This window comes from Balearica regulorum, chromosome 7 (genome assembly GCF_011004875.1).
Source record: "Balearica regulorum gibbericeps isolate bBalReg1 chromosome 7, bBalReg1.pri, whole genome shotgun sequence".
Classification (NCBI taxonomy): domain Eukaryota; kingdom Metazoa; phylum Chordata; class Aves; order Gruiformes; family Gruidae; genus Balearica; species Balearica regulorum.
The window spans coordinates 30,424,974-30,445,767 of NC_046190.1; the positions used below are offsets into that span (position 1 = coordinate 30,424,974).

Consider the following 20,794-nt stretch of genomic DNA (forward strand, 5'->3'; position numbering starts at 1 on the left):
GTGCAGAAGGAGGGGCAGGAGGTGCTCCAGGCGCTGGAGCAAGATTCCCCTGCAGCCCGTGGTGAAGACCATGGTGAAGCAGGCTGTCCCCCTGCAGCCCATGGAGGGAGGATGAGGGGGTGTAGAGATTCCACCTGCAGCCCGTGGAGGACCCCACGCCAGAGCAGGTGGAGACACCTGAAGGAGGCTGTGGCCTCTGGGAAGCCCACGCTGGAGCAAGCTCCTGGCAGGACCTGTGGACCCATGGAGAGAGGAGCCCATGCCAGAGCAGGTTTGCTGACAGGACTTGTGACCCCGTGGGGGCCCCACGCTGGAGCAGTTTGCTCCTGAAGGTCTGCACCCCGTGGAGGAGACTCATGTTGGAGAAGGTCGTGAAGGACTGTCTCCCGTGAGAGGGACCCCACGCTGGAGCGGGGGAACGAGGAGTCCTTCCCATGAGGGTGAAGAAGCGGCAGAAACACCGCGTGATGAACTGACCGTAACCCCCACTCCCCGTCCCCCTGTGCCACTGAGGGGGGCAGAGGTTGAAGCCGGGAGTGAAGTTGAGCCCGGGAAGATGGGAGGGGTGGGGGGAGGTGTTTTTAAGATTTGGTTTTATTTCTCATTCCTCTACTCTGTTTTGCTTAGTAATAAACGAGATGAATTCCCTCTCTAAGTTCGGTCTGTTTTGCTCGTGATGATAATTAGGGAATGATCTCTCCCTGTCCTTATCTCGACCCGTAAGTTTTTTTTTCATTGTACCTTTTCTCCCCTGTCTAATGAAAGAGGGGAGTGATAGAGCAGCTCTGGTGGGCACCTGGCCCTCAGCCAGGGTCAACCCACCACAAGTATACAAGAGCCAAAGCACCCAAACAACTTTGCCATATTGTTCCCGTCCCTTCTGCAAACTCTCTCTCTCTCTCTGACCGGGTTGATACTGGTCCTACTTTATCATCTTCCTAGAGTTGGGGGCTTTATTTTGGAAGGGTGCTTGGGATGGCAGGGGTGGGAAGGAGAATCAAGATTATTCCACATGTCAAATAGCTTGAAAGCATGGATTGCGATGGTCATGGGCACAAGGTACACTCGCCATTTTAAAGCTGTAGTTTGTTCAAATCTTTAATTTTCCTGCACACCTGAGGACAAGCTAACAAACACAAGGTTTTAGGCTGCTATAATGCTTAAAATTCTCAAAGTGTAATATTTGAAGAAAGGAAGACATCAATGTTTGGTACTGTTTATGATACCCAGGACCATAAAATAAGCCCATATAGAAACTGTTTAGCGAAACGCTAAGTAACAGAAGTGTTTTTGAGTTACTCATTACTTCTAGTAAAGTTTTAACAAAAGGAACTTTAACATCTTGGATCATTATCAAAACTTGGATGCTCACAGCTACAGATGTATCCTGAGTAAGGCATCGTATTCCAGCGGTTTAAGACTTGGTTTGTATAAAACTCATTTTGAGATCAGACTTTACTGAGGCCAAAGTCCTAGGGTGTGAATGAAGCCTCCTGAACTCAAAGCAAGATTTATAGCAGCCAGCTCTGTTTAATTCCACTTTGTCCATGAATGAAAATTTGATCCTGAACTACTCTACGCTATTAAATTGATGCATCACAGCACATTCCAGCTAGCAGGACCTATATTTAAGGATTTTATAGGTGAAATTTTAAAGCTGCCGTAAGCACCAGGGGCTCCTGTTCATATACAAATGTCAGGTGAATGTTATGCAGCCAGCCTGCTTACTTACTGGAACAAAACCCAAACCAAAACAACAAAAGCACAACCACACAGATTTAAAGAAAGAATGGATAATTCCACAGCACTAAGTTCTCTGATATTGCAAGCCTTCCTTTGAGACTGAAATGAATATTTCTCCTCTCTCTCCATCAAAAAATATTGCACACTCCTAGTTTCCTGAAGAATCTTAGACATTGACCAAAGGCCATATATGAAATAATGGTCTCAGCTTCCTTGACAAACCTTTCACTTCAAACGTGCCCGGCACTACGGCTGCATTACAGTATCATAAAAGGTTTCTCACTGGGAAATTGTTGGCAAAGTTGGTTTTGGGAGAAAAGAAATGTTTAAGCTGCCCATGTGACCAAGGCACTAGGAACAAATAACCTTAGAGCTGTACTGTGGTGAAGACACAAAGTCTCACTTTCAGCAGACTTGACAGCAGACCGGATAGGGAACACAAGGCAAGGGAAGGGTACATACAAACTGTCACCTGTGGTTTATGCAACAACAAAAGAACCACTGTTCAGGATACATGCACATAAAAAGAAGTCACTGGAAATTACTTTTAATATAAGCAAAGCAAAACTGCTTATGATTTGTAGGGTATGATAGCGTGACAGGCTAATCTGAGCAGCTTTTGCTTCATGTCTCTAAACCAAGCATTCGGTAAGTAATTCACATTACATGAGTCATCTTTGGTAATACTGTACATTTGTGTCAATCACTCGGTAAACATCAGTTCTGGATATTTAGAATGTAATTCATCATAACTACAAACTAATTTGAAAGTTGCAGGAGCATCCTCCAACTGTACATCAGCTTGCAAAGGGAAGAGTTCAGACTAGCAATATCGAAATTACTTCACAAGTTATGTGGCAAAATTTACAATTCTTTGTCATACAGCATTACACTAGTTTGTCATTTTGCCTACAGTTAAAGTGGGCTTATAGTCAGCGTTATTATAAATTAACAGCAAAGTAGCTCCCAAGCAATTTAAGGGAGTAGGATTGAAAGATAAGAACTTTGATTAAAGCATCATTTTCTAATTTTGTTTTCTAAACCTAAATTATTAAAATACAGAAAAAAAAATCATTATTTTAAAAAGACATCATTTAGAAAAGAAGTCTCATTCCTTACAATATGATTTTAAACTAACATAGAAGAATAAAACAGTGCTACATTAAATACAGTCAAGTCCATTCAGATGGCATGATGTAGGTACAACCTTATGTCCTGTTACACGGCCCAGCCACGGGTTTTTCCTTGCTTTGATATGTATTTGAACTTTTCCCACTTATCCTGAAGTGGATTGTCCACATGTATTGTGTTAACACGTAAGAATCAGCATTTATTTACAATTTAAGAGCAGCACAGCTGTCCTACAGCTGCCCTACAGCTGTGCTCACTCCACTGCAGTACTGGAACGAGTACAGCAGCTCGGATATCTCAGAGAGTGCATCATTGTTCTGAATGGCCTTTTTTTCCCCATTTTATCAGAAGATGGCTCCTCATTACTTTTCCCAGCCAGCTGAGCAGGCTCTGTCTGGAATTGTTCTATTTGAATTTCCAGATGTTTTTGAATGGCTAACCCAAGGACTTCTGGGTCCACAGATGCCCCATACACTTCCCATGTCATTCCTTCGTCATCCCATCTCACTTCACGTACTGGAGATTTCGGTGCCTCCAAGTCTTGCTCCAGGTTCACCTCCGGGAACACATGTGGGTGGCCTTCTGCTGCAGCTGCTGGGCTTGTTGCCACAGATTTGCATTCCATGGTTGGAAGAGTTTGTACCTCGGCATCTCTACGCTCAAGAGCTGGTTTCAGTCCTTTAGTTAAATCATTCATAGAGGTCATAGTCCACATATCCTTAGTTGTCATTACCATGTCTGCACCTTGCTGGCTGCTAAAGGCAACACAGGCAGCCTTTGTTTCTGGAGGAGCTTTCTCTTGCTGAGCACAGTGGTGAGTATGTTGCAGTTGTTCTCCCGGAATGCTACAGCACTTCAGGACTCTCTTGGCATCCATGCCTGATTCACTTACTGAAGATACCAGCTTAGGATATGTCAGAATGTCTGAAGTAGAAAAGGAATGAAAATAGCCAGGTGTTGCCTGCTCTTTCCCTGACTCGCTAACCGAGCATACCAACCGCGGAACAAGTTGTATAGATGGTATGGGCAAAGAATGGCAATAGGCGGGGACAGTAGCATCCACTTTCATACAAGCGTCCTGCCTTATATTACAGGGCCCTGCAGAATTGTTATGAACTGTCATCACCATGGGGGAGTATGCAGAGTTTGGAATACTACCATAAGTCAGACCACCATGCATAATCCCAGTGGCTTGACTGAACATTGTCCTGTTTGAGAAACCATTTCCAGGCATGTGGGGTCCTAGAACAGCAGTGTGAAATGTTCCAGGATCTGTGTAAACAGTAGTATTACATGGAATACCACCACTGTCGAAGCTATTTGTGGGTACTTTTTGGTCTCTAGGTAGAACTGGAAGATGAGTCATAAGGTTTTGACAGTGAGATGCATTTGCATTTGTTTCTGATCCATATCTCTGTGTTTGGAAAGACATCCTAGCCACTGGCGGACCATGCCTGCAGCTAGAAGAGCTTAGGCCGGAGTGAGTAGGACTGGTTTCTATGTGAGCGACGTAAGCCTGCTGTTTGCAACTGCAAGTTAGGTCTGAGTGGCTTCTCTGAAGGGCAGTTTCACACACGCTTTGCTGGTATACAATGCAGGCTGAAGAAACATTCTCAACAGTGCTGCTCTTTACACACATCTTAGTGTCCCCCATTTCCCAAGATGCTGGGGACTGTTCAGTGATAAGACAATGGTTTGTAGTCTTAGTTCTGCTCTGTGAATTGTCATCGTCTGACTGATCGCTTATGGTTTGGACCACTGATCCAAGTCCCATCACCCCATGCTGCGAGGACCATCCAGGACTCGGCACACTCCTGGCGTCACTCTCGTTTTCCAGGGTATGGCAGATGGTGCTACTGTGGCTTTTCTTCAGCTCCTGTTTGTTGCTTTGCCTTTCCTCTAAACTTGATTGCCCAGTACAGGCCAGACTTGAGGAGCTCTTTGACAGGGGGTGACTGTTGACATTCAAGAGACCGTGACAAGTAGAACTTAGTGCATCGTGGTAGGAATGAGTGTGGAGCTGGTGGCCGTCAGCTGACATGGCAATAAAGAGAGATCTGCAAGAAATAGTGGAGAAAAAACAAACAAAAAAAAAATTGAGAAGGAAATATATGCACTGGAAACTATAATCCCTATTGATCTTCTGCTTGGGCTTCTTGCTTTTCACAGTTCACAAATACTTCTAAAAAAGCACTGTACTGTAGTCTCTGTGTACTCAGACTGGCCAGTTTCCATTTTCAGTTTCCACAAAGGGTTTTTCCCTGAATTAGATTCAGGATTTATTTAAGTTCTGTGGGGTTTTATTGTTGTTGGTTTTTTTTTTTTTTCAATTTCATAAAACACAGAAGAAAAAAAAATCTTGGTTTCGACTTTTTAACAATAACAATCTCAACATTGCCAAGTTCTCCCCTGAAATTACCGGAGCCATTTTTAGGACATCCAGAGATGTCATATAACTTAAGCAAAGACAGAAGCACTTTTAAACAAGGTAGCTTTTCCCCACAGTGTTCATTAGCCTACAGTGTTAACTGTATCATCAAATGAAAAAACTGTTCAGTTTTTAGTCTCTTGACATTGCTATTTTGGAAGTTATCCAATCACTGCTGAAGCTTTCAAACATTAACAAAGCCTCAACAACAGAGCAAGTTCTCCCTTTTCCCACTACCCTTCTAAACAAGCTTCTCTGGATTTCCTGTCATAAGAAGATTGCTATTTTAGTCAACTGTTTTCCCAAGTGTACAGTAGATGCGGACAAAACTGTTTTGATCACCTGTGCAGAGGAGACATGACATGAAACCCCAGGAAATGAGCTCTGCCAGGCCCGTGTGGAATCAGTGCCAGTGTTCCCAGAACAAGTGATGCTGGGAAACACGGGGCGAAGACACGCAGCTGGCCCACAACAGGGTCAGTGGGCTTTCTAGAGGATAGAATGTAGCAGCAAAGAGGAATCCAGTCAGAGGCTGGAGGTGAAACTCCCGTAGGAACCACTGAGCTGTACAGAAAGCCTGCATCTCAGCACAGAGTCTGTTAGGCGCTTCAAGGGCATAGTTTGGGTTTCTTGTGCCAATCACCTTTGGGAATCCACAAGTTCACTGAAATAAAAATGAATGTGTGAAACAAGACAAGCATGTACACGTGGTGGACAAAAGCAATCTGTGAATGCAACAGGAAAGTTCACTCACAACACCAAGAGACCAGTGGCTGCAAGGGCTCACATTGAAATGTCTCAGTGAGAAGCTTTTAATATATGATCCTTTTAATAAGATATTTACAGGCTCAAAGAGTCATCTACCAACATAACTGATGAAAAGCACGCCTTTTGCTCCATCCACAAACCAAGAGCTCTACTGCTGATCCAGACAGCTATCAGTGCTTACACTTGTAATTCCATTCTCATTGTTACCTTTGCCAGGCTAATAGTTCAGGTTGCAATTTTCCCATCACCTGAAATCCACTTGCGTTGGCTGTTTTCCCATGACGGAATTAAATTGAACAAGACAACATTAAAACATAACAATGTTTGTGATGACTTTGAGAAGCTTCTCATTGTGGGCTGTGTAGTAGGGACTTGTGATTGGCAGTAGTATCCTCTAGCATTAGGGTTTGCTCAAATTTGGACTGTATGCAGAAAAAAGGCAGTTTCCCCTCCTTCATACGTGCTTGTTCAGTTAGAAGTTAAACTCATTACAGACTCCACCCGCATCAAGCCTGCCCTGTACGCCATGCACCCTCTCTGGCCTGTGGGAGTCCTCAGATGCCACCAGCCTGTGGAGAACACAAAAGCATGTGTTTTCTTCTGGGAATGGAATTTCAGATTCCTGGGCTAGAGGCGCTGCCGAGTGCAGCTGCAGTCAAAGCAACCGCTTCTTGCCAGGCTGGACATCAATGTATTTCTGCATGTTTTTCAAAAGCCCTCACAAAACCTCACTCAACACTTAGAAAAGAAGCAAGAACTGGGATAGTGACAGTTTTAAAGCACTTCACTCATCTCCTCCAGCATGTTATCTATCCAGCAGCCACTTACGCATATGAGTATAGTCTGTCACATAGAGTTCAAGGGAGTCAATAGGATTAAACACCAGAGCATAGCTGTCTGCAAGGTGAAGACCTTACATTTAATCTCTTTAAAAGATAACACCTGCAAAGGCTCTCACACACACTGGGATGAAACAACAGTTACTAATGGAAATCCTCAGTCACAAATATTGAGTCTCAAGTGAAAGGCAGCTTCAAACATATCCAGTTACAGATGATATAAGGCTGTGCAAACTTTGAGGAGCTCTCTCACAAAGTTTACAAGGTTCAAATATGCATATATGCACAGATACCAAGACCTCTATTGGCTTCTTTATGTAGCATTAACTGCAGAAACCTCTGTAACTGGAGGAAGTGATACAAATTTGAGATTGATTCATCACTTGAATGTGAAGAAACACATTCAGATGAATGAAACAGTCCAAATATATTGACATCACTGCAAACAACATCCAGTGTGATGTTTGCAATGAAACCTTTGGAGAACTCTGCAGAGATTTATTTTTGCCTCACCCACATAGGCTCCAACTGCAGCTGAAATCAAGACCAAACATGGGCCAATGCTACATATATTACATATGTACAGAAACGCATATAACATTATAACCAGCAACTACCAACAGCATTTGAACATCTCTGCTCAGATAGACCAGTGTTCCGTGCTAGCACAATTGTAACAATTATCCTGTGACTTTTGGACCTTAAAAACAAGAGGAACAATCACCAGTTCAGTAAAACAGCATCTCACTTGATACTTCAGGACATGGTTAAGGATGGGGAAAAAAATGGTAAAAAAGAAAACAAAGCCCCATTCAAACAAGATGAATCAGCTTTCTTTAGAATAACGCACTTTCCTATCGTGTTGAAATCCAAAGTTACGTTTTCCCGGACAGCCTGAACACTTTCCCATTTATAGGCTGCCAATTGCTTCCCCTCTCCATTCCCTGCTCCTTTTCCCCACTCTGGAAAGACCTTTGAGCTCTTACACAACCAGCACATTTTGCCCCCTGGCAGAGGCAGGGCCCTGAGCCAGAGCTGCGCAAGTGGAGCTCTGCATGGAGGGTGATGGCTGCAAAACAAATCAATGCTTGAGAGACCCGGCCTTTCCTCACCTCTTCTGCAGCCAAATGTTGCCACAGCATTTCACAGAGACAGAAGTGAGCATGCGGATGTCCCACAAACTACATCAGCTTGCTGACTCTGATTTTTTTTTTTTTTTTAAACTGGCTTAGCTCTCACTACATCAAATCATCAATCCAGCCACACCGATCACTAACGTCAGCACAGGGAGGAAACAGAAGACCACTCCCTGTTGCAGAAACACAAACTTACTAATGGCATAAACCCAGAGCAAACCTGCACACGCGGTGCCCTTCTTTCCAGGACTTTGGTAATGGCAAAAGTGTCTGGATGGCCATACCAACACACATACCAGGGAGGCATTGGCAGCAGGTACGGAAAATGCTGTGACAAACTTTTTAAAACAACAACCAAAAAAAACCCCAAACCAAAACATGGAACCTCTCTAATTTCACAGTCATGCAATGTCATTGTATTTTGTGAATCACCTAATTGGGAATGGATTACCTGTGTGAAACATGGATATAAATACAGCTGACTTAGTGGGTACTTAGGGACCTGGAACAACTTTTTTTTTGTGCATGTTGGGTGGAAAAGTCTGCTTTGCTTAACTGTTTTTTAAAAAGTAAATACATAATCTATAGGAAAGTATTTTTACTCAAAAATACCTATCGCAGATTCTCAGTTGATCTGAGAGATTTTTGTTTTGAAATTCAAAGGAAATCTGCACCTAAATACACAAACAAGAAAGCATGAACTTTGAGGCAGATATCCCACTATGAATATATAGAAAATTGTTAGACAAGCAGAGAAAGGATTAGGATAGAAATGGAATTAACATCCACTATTTTTGGCTTAGCTTCAGATAGCTTATGAGGGGATCTAGGCTGCTTTCACTAATTCCACTGAACTACTTTAAAGCAACAAATGTGTATTTTGCTATGACTTATGATTAAAGTTGCAACCTATTTAATGCACTAGTAAATTTAGTCTCAGAATATGAAATATCATGTATGTTATCAACTGAAAGACATTCACTGGTAAAATAACTATGATTCCAAAATTCTTCAGTATTTCTGTATTCTGTGCCTGTACTTTTAATTACAATTTTGGTAACAAACACAAGTGCATATAAAGTAGAATAATTCCTTACTATCACGTCAATATGTAAAGCAAGATTTCATGTAATATATGATAGCACGTAATATTTCAGTATGATCGTATTTAGCTTCTGCATTATGTATTTGCTAGTGATTACTTTCTCCCCTGCATTAGCAGGCTTCACAAGAGCGATATGATAAACAAGACATCCACAAAACAAATCAGTTTTCATAATGAGGATAGTAACATGGGATATTAACATAAGAGGATGCGTTAATAACAAAAGAAATCCAGCCATGCATGCATTTCCTCCAACAAGCAAAGAAAGAAACTACAAATATGCTATAAAAGTAACTCAGCTGTTGGATCCTTACCCGAGGAAAGGATGTTTTTGAGTATTGTCTTGAGCAAAAATCTGCACAACTTAGCAAGTTGTACCACACTGTGCTCTTGTGTAAGTACTCTGTTACTACAGTGTCCTGGTTTCAGTCGGGATAGAGTTAACTTTCTTTCTAGCAGCTGGTACAGTGCTGTGTTTTGGATTTAGGATGAGAATAATGTTGATAACACAACAGTATTTTAGTTGCCGCCAAGCAGTCAAGGACTTTTCAGCTTCTCATGCTGGCCTGCCAGCGAGAAGGTGCTGGTGGTGGGGCACCCAAGAAGCCGGGAGGGGACACAACCAGGACAGCTGACCCGGACTGGCCAAAGGGATATTCCATACCATATGACATCATGCTCTGTATATAACTGGGGGAGCTGGCCAGGAGGCAGCATTGGCTCTGGGTGGTGAGCAATTGTGCTGTGCATCACTTATTTTGTATATTCTATTATCATTACTATTATTATTCTCTTCCTTGTCTGTCCTATTAAGCAGTCTTTATCTCAACCCATGGGTTTTACTTTTTTTTTTTTTAATTGTCTCTCCCATCCCGCTGGGACGGGAGAAGAGAGTGAACGGCTGTGTGGTTGTTTTAGCTGCTTGCTGGGTTAAACCGTGACATACAGTAGCTAAACATATTGTGATGCAGTATGAATCGCCCAATAAATCAAACAATACAAGTTAGTTGCAGAATTGGGAAGAGACAAAGAGGAATTTAATTTGAAATTTAATACTGTTTACTAGAAAAATACATGCAATGCCAGACACTTATTTCTCTAAGTTTTCCACAGTTTATTTTTGCTTTATATAACTGTGATGGTCAACCCACAAATCAACAAGACTTGTAATAGTGAGTGCAGGCTGTTTCACCCTTCTTCACTTTGCTGATCATGCAATCAGAAAAAAAATAAATTTCGTCATACATTTCATTTTGTGCTTTCAAAACCAGCATCTGACTGCAAAATAAGTGATAAAAATCAGAGCCGGTTTCAGAGGTGAGAGCATTAATATGTAATATGCAAATGTGGAATATGGAAGAGCTAGGTGACTTGATCCATGTCAAAATTTTTGGATGATGACTGTTAATTTCAGGTACTGACCAGGACCTTCCAGGGTAAGCACTACAAGACACGAGACGTTAGGAGGTTGCAAGGTCTTTGACCAAAATTTGCTCCTATATTTGCATCATTCTGGCCCCGCTGCAATAATCAGCTTCCTAAGACAAGCACAGAATTTCTGCAATAGCACCAAACTCCAAGACAAACACATGTATGTTTTATACAAGGAGAATAGCGTGATTTTAATTATGAGGTTGGCTTCAATAGAAGGCTGCTATATGTAGGTTCTTAACTATTTAATCTTATTACAGACACCTTGGTTATGAATTTGAAAAGGCAAGAGCAGTTTATGGCTAAAATGACAGAACTTTAATTACAACCTAAGGGGCAGCTGTCACAGCCATAAACACTGCTGACACCTGCCTGGAACACAAGACAGCACACTCAGAAATAACTAAATTTATGCCTAAACAGCCAAGTTAACTTTGGTACCAGAAGCATTGCAGGATATTCACACTGTGTTCTCTTCAGGCCTGGTATTTTAAGCAATGTGTCTTCCTTGTTGGCGTCTACAACTGAACTTCTAAGGTAGACGTTTACCATAGTAAAATGACAAAAAGAACACCTTCTAATATGACATTAATTTCTTTTAGAGCTGTATTCACTCTGAAGAGACTCATACCACCAAAATTAAAAAAATCGAGTATGGTCATGTCTAAATATTTTTGTCCCTGCTTGCCCACATTGAGAATTACTGGTAACTTGCACAAGATAAGAAAGATCTGTTTTGCACTTACACAGAGATTGACATGCTAGTATTATGAGACCTGATGGCCTCTCTCTAACTACAGTCCCCTGAAAGTAGTAGTCCATTAACAGTAATCACTAATATCTACTGTTGGGCAGGGGGGTTGTCAAATCACTTGAAAGGCATTGACAAAACAGGATTAGCCATGGTAAAAAGCTTAGAGATTCAAGTGCCTGGGATTAGGTTTTTGTTTTAATTGTTATTTTATTTTGTGAAGTGTAAGGGAAAGGAAGAAATAGAGGATTTAAAATAAGGGAAAAGGTATCACTCATCAGGGAACTTCAAGGACTTTCTCTAAATTCTGTAAATACATCTATATCAATGCAACTAGATTAATACAGAATCAGGTTGAGACCCCAATTACTTAACCTTTAATCCATCATCTTCCTTTAGGCTTTCCATTTTGGAATAGCATTATAAATTAACAATGCCTTGTTCAGTTCAATCTGCTAATGCCCTCTTGTAAATATTTTGGGTCATCTTATAATGTTTCCAAGTATCAGACAGTACTGGTCTAGGCATCTACAAATACCCTCAGATGCACACAACAGACAAGTGCATAGTGTGTATGTGAATGAATGGGATTACTTTTCAGTTCTGCACCACGGGAAGCACCACCGACAGCGGTGCATGTCCCCGGGACCATAATTCACTTGTAGGAAGAAAAGTACATTTGACAGGCTAGAAGACACCAGAAGAGTTATGACACTCAGTACCCAGCACAGCAAAAGCATAGATTGTGTATGTTTTACATACATATAAGCTGACTAGTCACAGCTTTTCTTTAATTTCTGTTAATTATCACTTTGCCTGTCAGGCTTGGCTTGATATTTCCAGCCCTGACTTTGTCGTTTCCCCAACTGAATCTGAGCATGCTGGACAGATAAGTCTCTGCACTAACTGGCAACAAGATGAAAAAGAGAGTGCCTTTTTTACTGAGTATTAATGAACCTCAGCTATTTCCTTACTTAGGACCCAAGCAGAGATCTCTTCTCCCAAACATTGAAGTTAGCATGAATAGCCTGATGAGCAATGACCTCACCAGTGAAAAATAAAACAGTTGCCATGTCAGACAGTGAACAGAGTCAAGCATTTGCAGATACATTTACCTCAAGACTATTGTGTCCATAATTATCCCAACAGCATAAGAAAAGTCATGCCAAGAGGATGTGCATTTGCTTTTAAGAAACAGCAGGGGCAGCCCACAGCCCTGGTAGTGTCTGAGCCAGGAAAGAAGAGCTGGGAACTCTAAATTCTAAAATGAAAAAGGCTAAAATGAGAGTGCCATGAGAGAACAGCCTGAGAAGGATGAACCAAAGGATACTATTTTAATGACAACTTTAATTGAATTCCCAGAAAGGAGAATTTACGTGGGGCTGTAAATAAATTATTGGGAAACCAGAGGGGTGCACTCTATCACAAGGCAGCCATGTGTTGGAATGTGGTCCTGACACTGCCACGTGATGCGCTGTGCAACTACGCATCCTCTTCACCACCTTTCTTTCATCATCTGTCCCAGAAACAACTTTAAAGTACTCTTAGGATTTTGATCTTTTTTAGAAGACATCTATAAGCAAAATATCACTCCTACTATGTCTCCATGTGCATATAGACCTACCTCAGTATACAAGCTGCCCTGCGATATACCCGACAGCTAAAATATGAGATACTGTGCAGTCATATTTGATGGTCACTGGTAGTATTTGACAGCTCACTTTAAAGTTTGTCTTTTCAGTCAGAAGACCTAAAACTTTTTCATGAAAAATGAAATATGCTGATACAGTCAGCTTTTGGCAGCTGGGGCTTTAAAAAAACCAAACATCAAATATCACAACAGCAGGCAACACTGACCTAGAATCATGCTTACACTGAACAGTGTGTGCCTACAGAAGTGGTACATTAATATAATTGCCTTTCTGGTTTAAGTAGAACAGAATTATGCAAAATGAAACTGTTAATTCAGCTGCCAGGTTTACGTTGTTAAGAATTGCTGGCTACTGATATCCACTGGCAGTACAGAAGTCCTGCGAGAAAAACATTTCTTTAGAAAATTTTCATAATTTCTTTAGAAATTAATCTTTAATGAACAAAGTTTGCAGTAACCTATCTACATTTGGATTTATTTCAGAGATACAGACACCAGTGAACCATTTCCTCTTCACACCAGACAATCAAATCCTAATCCATCACATGTACCAATTTGGAGGGGACAGGGTCAGTCAGGTACTAAACAACTCATCCTCCTCAGAGCTCCCTGTTTGGGTCCACTTTTCTGTCCTGAACAGACTATCCCCAAAGCAGACCCATTGATCCAGAATTCTTTAAGAAACACATGGCCATAGCTTCCTCAGCAAGCCTCTACCTATCAGAGGCCCAAGTCTGCAAACTGGCTGAATCACAGTTGCCTGTGAAGCATCACAAACTTAATCGTACAGAAAACAAAAAACCCGGTTATGGCCTGCTTCCAATCTTACAGCAGGGGGAGTACAGCTACATATTAATGCAATCTGCTTACAAGAGACCAGCAATCTGCACGTCTAAAACTCCACCCAAACTAGGTAAGTGATTAAAATATCCACTTGCAAATTCATGTGTCTTAGAAGAAAATATTCAAATAGTCTTTGCTGTTTACTTGAAAGCTTAACATCAACAGTTAGAGGGAAGACATGTACTCAGCTTGGCTTAGCCATCCTGCCCTATGGGCATCCTAGCTTTAACTTCAGAGTTCAGCACTGTAGTTAGTTCCTTTTGAGTACGAGGGCAATGAGATACTCCACCCTCACAAATGAACAACGTGCATCTGACACCTAACGCTCTGTCACACAATCTGTGTGAGTTGATGGACAGCTAGTGTGTGTGTGCTCTGTGCTGGCTAGAAGGAGGTGGTCAAAGCGCCGAGCTCAGTCTCCATCTAACATGCCCAGCTTCCTAGAGAAACTCACTCACTCAGGTGCAGTGTTATGACGATAGTGATCACAGCTTTATCACTGGTTACGATGGCAGACAAAGCAAGCTCAAACCTGTCTTAAAAACACTGACTAGATATAGCTCCAAGTACAGCAGCTTTCATGTTCACGTATCATCCTTAACAGAAGGATGGCAATTCCTACAGTGGCATCAAACATGGTGACATAAACAAAAGTAACAGTAACATGAAGGTCTCCAAACACCTCTGTTAGGATAAAGGAAGACAATGTTTACAGATTGAAATATGCCCCACCAAAACAATCAAAAGATGGTTCATTCTTCTTCTACATGCAATAGTTTAATCTCTTTCCTGCCTAAAAAAACCTGGCAACTTCTCTAGCAAGATCTAGCAGTTTACCCTCATTTCTTGTTCCCTTATTTTTCCTTGTGACTGAACACTAAACAAGGGCTACAAACCCCCATTTAATTCTTGGTTTAAAAAACAGTGTTTATGAACTGTACACAAAACACTGGAGAAAAGAAAGATTCAAAAAGGCAGTCCATCTACCTCTAGAAGTTGCTCTCAGCAGTGGTAGGGAGAAGACTGACTTCTAGATTATAGTCTGACAGAAGACTGACTTCTACATTATAAAAAAACAATTGCTCAGTAATTAGAGGAAACAATTCCCTTCTAATTCTGTCTGTGCTCACTGACATACTGTATGACCTTGAGCAAGTCATTCAGTTTGTGACTCAGTTTACTCATCTGTGACTCAGGGATTAGATGCAGAAGCCCTGATGTAGGTATTTAAAAGCTTAATTCATGATTGCAAAGCACTCTGAAATCCCAGAATGAAAGATATTAAATGTAAGACATTGAAAAGAATGTACTCTGGCCCTTCTTTTGTAATATTTGGTTTGAAAGGAATAAATAGAGCATCTCTACGTGAAGTTCTTGTTGAACATGCAGAAAACTCATCTTACTGGTGAAGTTCAGACACTATCCATGCCTTAGAAGCATGTGTTTAAAGCACCCCCTCCTCCAGCTTCCCAGCATCAGGTGAGGATGAGTAATCTTAAGGATTCCAAATACCTTAAACCAGTATTAACAGAATTTCTCATATGTATATATTGTGTATCATATTATATATATATTATATATATACGGTACATTATTATATATTATATATACGGTACATTATTATATATTATATATATGGTATATATATGTATTTTATATATATACGGTACATTAAGTAGGAATGACTTATTGTAAGTAGATTCATTATACCTTTTTAAGCAGAGCTGTCACAACTGCAGACCACGTCTTGCAGTGCTGCATTCACTTACAAACTTTTATTTACTATGATGAACTTTTCTTGAAAATCTCTCTGGCAGAGAGATTCTGTGACAAATTTAAGTCTCTGGTTCACACTGCAAGCTGCCTTTTATATATCTTTAAACTGGAAAAGAACTGGCAATCTCCATTCAGAGGGATAAGTGGCGCTACACACATATAGTCAAGTGAGTATTGAAAAGGACTAAAAATACTATCTAATCATGTTTCATAGCGTTGCTCAAAGTTCCCATTGCCTGCCTGTAGTGTAAGCTAGCTTTGAAACTACATAAACAAAGAATACGGGAGGAAAAAGGAAGAACAAGTTTCCTTTTACAAACTTGATATTTTGTCAAGTAACAGTTATTATGGCAAAGTGGGTGGGTGTGTCTCAAAAAAGCAACTGTCCCAGTTACTCTGTGGTCTAATCAGACCTATGTGGGCAACTATTAGTTTTCACAACAATATGTGGGCAAAAATAGTTTTCAGAAAAAATCTGAAAGGGATGAAAGGCACCATTAGTGCTTGGCTAGAGAAAAGCCCATGCTCACAAGATGCTATCCAAAGCTTGTTTGAAACCACAGACCTTAAGGAGAGAAAAAACAAGACACAGTAAAGCAACAGACTAAAGCTTGCAAATGTTTTGTCAAAGTATGTGAAGAACTTCCTCAATAACTTATGTTTACACCCTGCTTTATGTACACAAGCAAGTTTCCCCTCTTCTTAGTTAGTCTCAACTACAAAATGAGCTGCAGAAGCCTCTACTTCCTTATTAACATTTAATAATGTCAGAAACACAAAATATTGAGGTATAAATTCGTAACAACTCAGGAGCTACAAGCCAATGCAGGTTCCTGTCATCACCAGGGTAGAGGAAGATCCCACCTGTATGACATGAACAGCTAGAGGACAACTCTTTAAGCATCTGCTGTTAACTGCTAGCAACAAGATACTGATTATAAAGAATTAAGTCTCTGCTACAGGAATTGTTTGCTTTTCAAACATTGGTTTGACCATATTTAAGGCCCAAGTGGACAAAACCCTCAGAAATCTGATCTGACCTCAGAGCTGCCTCTGCTTTGAGCAGGAGGTTGGAACAGATGAGTTCCCAAGGTCCCTTCCAAACCGAATGACTAAATTATCTTTTTTTTTTTTTATTGTTTTCATAATTTTGTGCTCTTATCTGTCATTGCCAATGAGAAGTTTTCATATAGCTTCTCATCCTGAGCTTCAAAAGAAGCTGGAATGTGCAACCATTTTGCAATATTAAACTCTTTGTTTAAATGATTAGTGGAATTAGTGGAAATGAGGTAAAACAGGAATGACTTTTGAAAGGAACCACAAAGTGATCCCTGTATTCTACAGACAATGTGATCCATATGAAGGAGGCAATGAACTCCAAAAGTTTCTTTCTGATCTCTTAGCACCTTTCTTGTTACTAAATCAACAAGAGCATTCCACCCCTTCCACAGTTTAGAGACCACTCAGAACCAAATAAAAATGCTAAGATGTATTTTTTCCTTGACAACAAGACATACTTATCCACCCTGTTCAGTCATAAACACTGAACTTGCCCAGCAGATTCTTTGCAGAAAGCAGTAAAGTAATTTTCAGTCTAAAAAAAAAAAAAAAATCCAGTTTAGAAGAGTTAGGGTGGCTTTGCATATTCATCATCTCTCCAATTTCCATGTCAGGTTTGCTTAGTTTGAGATGGAAAGGAAGTCAGATCTTTCAATTCAGCTCAGATGAACTGGGTTCTGTCAGTCTCACGCACTGTTGACTACAGTAAAGCTCTCCAAGTCAAATGAAGGTCTATACAGCTGCTCAATCCCATTAATCTTCATTTGCACACTCAGGTGTGCCCTTGCTAAAGCTTAATTAGCAAATATTCTGCAGATAGAGAAATACTCTTGCTCCTTTCTCTGTTTTGTATTAAATTCACACTGAGTAAGAGTTAAGCTATAAGATCATTTACAGCCTGAGATTCATGCTATAGTGTTGTTCTTGGGCCAGAATGGTTGGGACTACAAGCAAGAAAACATCACGTACATCTGCCAAAGATAAAAACTTTTGTTTCTTTTAGGAAGTAAGAGAATTGTCCAATGGCTTGATGGTCACTTGCAACAATAAAACTACTGGCATTTGATAACAAATATAGGATTATTTTTTTTTCTGATTCATTGAAAAATACTTATAGAAGACAAAAAACAAATACCATTAACAATGCTCTGTCAGGCTCCTGAGCCTTTGAAAGTGTCTTTCCCAGGCTGCATTCTCCTGCAAATTGTATAACCACTTGCCATATCCAAATACAAGGGACCAGTGAAGTACACTCCATCCTCATTTTAAAACATTAACTATAGGGGAAAGGAATGGAGAATTCAGCCTCTTTAATCTCCAGAAGAGTTGCTGAAGAAGGAAGAGGATTTTGCTGCTGTTCTGCACAGAACCAACCAGCCAGCAGACAGGTGTAACATTATATCGTATCACTGGTACAGCAAATACTCATCTGGAGTGTTTTAAAGCTACCTCCAATTTACCCATTGCCCTTAATAGAAAGAAAATTAAACTTCAGAAGTATAATGACTATCAATAACAATTTTTGTCTGTTCCACCCTCCCTCATACACTCTTATTTTCAAGCGTATTTTGAATATGTACAGTTTACTATGGAAGGAAAAACGTGGATTTGGTATGGTTATCTAATGGGGAATTATCACATTTGGTATTATAAACCAGCTCAGACATCACAAGGCTATATGCAGTTTACTGCTTTTGTTGTTTATGTAGTCCTAGATGATTGTCAGAAACTAAACTGTAACTGCAGCTCTCTCTAGAGTACAGCTAAGATAAAATGTCTGGATAGTAAAAAAATCAACAAAACCCTACGATCAGAGAAGAGTGTTTTACAGAGTAACTGAGCCACAACATGAAAACATGATGCTCTCATCTAATCCACTCTCATAAATGAAACCTTCCCCAAACCTAATTCTTTTCCACAAAGACTCCATGCAGAGGTCTTTGAACTCGGATCTTACTGCAATCTAAGTCCTGCAAACATTCAGACATACGCTGAACCTTAAACATGCAAACAATTGTTTGCAAGCTTTAATCAACATCTTGGTTCAAGGAAATCAATATTTTTGTATCAGATGATTGCTTTGAAGCATGAGTCACTGGAAAAGAGGTAGGTTTTGATCTTTATATGGTCCATCTTATTTTTGCACGAGCTCTACATCTTACAAAATATATTTATCCAATGGTTATCTTTCCAGCCACCTTTCATGCTTAGAGTTCTCTAAACAGAAATGACTGCTTGCTCTCCCCCTCCCTTTTAAACCCCTTCCCCTAAAACCAGAAGTACATCAGCACAAAGTCTTACTTTTAATCATAGGAGGTTATAAACTACAACATATGCACAACGCTCTTGTAGTATGTTTTTTGATTTAAAACATTTACTCTAGTGACAATAAAAAGTCAAACTAAATCAAATCTTTGACTTCAGAAAAGACGTGTCAGTTTAAGAGAAAATTTTATTGGTCATTCTAAATAGTGATTGATCATTTATCTAGACAAGAAGGGTGTAAAACAAAGCTGATATGCAGAAGGCACTTAAATACTCCTCAGTTTTTTTCTAGTGTTGGATATTAACTTCTTAGGAATTTCAAACACATGTGGCATACATGGTGGAAAAAACAAGGGAAACCATTCTCTGGCAGATTAGTACTAAAAGGTAACAATTTACAGGAATACCATTTACTCTTTTTTTTTTTTTTTTAGTGTCAAAACGCCAACATACACACAAAAGATAATCAAAAAAGCATCTTCATAAACTTGCCGATGTGCAAAGGAATAAGATGAATGGGATTATGGAGGTTTTTCTCCCCCAAAGAAACAGTGACAAGTATATTCTAGAAACACTTGCTGAAAGACAAATACATTCACATCTAAGTGAAAAACACCAGCACAAAAAAACCCACCTTCTGCAGAACTACAATAAATTCAATTAAAGCTCAGAGCCATAGTTCCCATCATTTCAGTAAAACAGAAAACTACTATTTCCTGGTCTTTTCAGTCCAGCTATCAACCCCCTGCTGCAAACACAGCACTTACAGAAGCCTGGGTCTGTCTCTGTGCAGCTCCTCTCCCTTCCCCTCATCTGCTTTGTTACTCTTAAAGACCTGCTGGCAAAACAGAGAGGATTCGGTGTCCTTACAGGAGACAAGAAAACGGGCAATGCATGACTCCAGTAGTCCTTACCTTCCCCCTACTCAGAGATTGCACATCCAGCTTCCCTGTCCAAGTTACTTGGAGGGCATTTAAAAAAGATGCTCAGAAATCTGAGAACAAAAGCCAAAAGAGTTCAGATTTCCTTCAGAAACTGGGCTCCTTGATCCGCCTGATGCTGTTGACACTAAGGTGAGCATATGATAAGGGGAAGGAGGAGGGATTGTTAGAGAGCATCAAAGGCAGGAGCCTGGGAGATGGGGTTTCTTCTGCCTAGATGTAACGCCCCTTCCTGCCTCCCCCCTTGGCTGGAGAGGAAATAAAATGGAGCCTGGGAGGGAGGGAGATAATCCTGCAGCTTCATCTGATTAGAGAAACTGGGCCTGTGCAGAGCCGGCAATGCTGCCAGGGAAGCACAGGGAGGGGAGGCAAAGAGGGGCAGGAAGAGGAGGAGCAGAGGGGGAAGAATAGAAATAAGGGAAAAAGGAAAATTATAAATGGTATACAAAGGAACTGGCGCATTGGCCAAGCCACCCTGGATATGCTCAATTTCTACCCTCATGTAAATGTGAAATCACCAGTAGGAAACACCCATTGCTCCTGGTAATCTGAAGCAATCAAAAAAACCCCACAACAAAACAAACCCAAACCCCAGAATGCACCAGCTGTATAGGCGTGGACTGGGAACAAGGATGCCCAATGGTTTGAAAAGAGTGAGCTGAGTAGGGAGAAATGGAAAAAGCAGTATGCTACAGATAATTGCCAAGTTTGCCATGGACAGGTGTCATGGTTTTGCCCCAGCTGGCAACTAAGCTCCACACAGCTGCTTGCTCACTCCCCCCCGCGGTGGGATGGGGGAGAGAATCTGAAGAGTAAAAGTGAGAAAACTCGTGGGTTGAGATAAATGGGCTGCAAAACCAGTCATTTTCTATGTGCTTCCAGGCTTTGTTCCTAAGACACCCACACACACACATTCACTGAGTGATT

The 20,794-nt window shown here is 40.8% G+C and overlaps 1 protein-coding gene across 5 annotated transcripts in view; it reads right to left on the reverse strand.

The window, feature by feature from the left end:
• Positions 1–2,277: 2,277 nt before the first annotated feature.
• The window catches only part of GPRIN2 (G protein regulated inducer of neurite outgrowth 2), a 36,926-nt gene continuing 18,409 nt past the window's right edge, over positions 2,278–20,794 (reverse strand). For 4 of the 5 annotated variants that reach the window (XM_075758722.1, XM_075758721.1, XM_075758723.1 and 1 more), the window contains one exon: positions 2,278–4,931. In XM_075758722.1, coding sequence (XP_075614837.1) covers positions 3,128–4,915 — 1,788 coding nt within the window. In that variant the 5' untranslated portion in view covers positions 4,916–4,931 and the 3' untranslated portion in view covers positions 2,278–3,127. Of the gene's footprint in view, positions 4,932–19,840; positions 20,046–20,794 lie in introns of those variants that run through there. The other variant, XM_075758725.1, reaches the window with a different exon arrangement.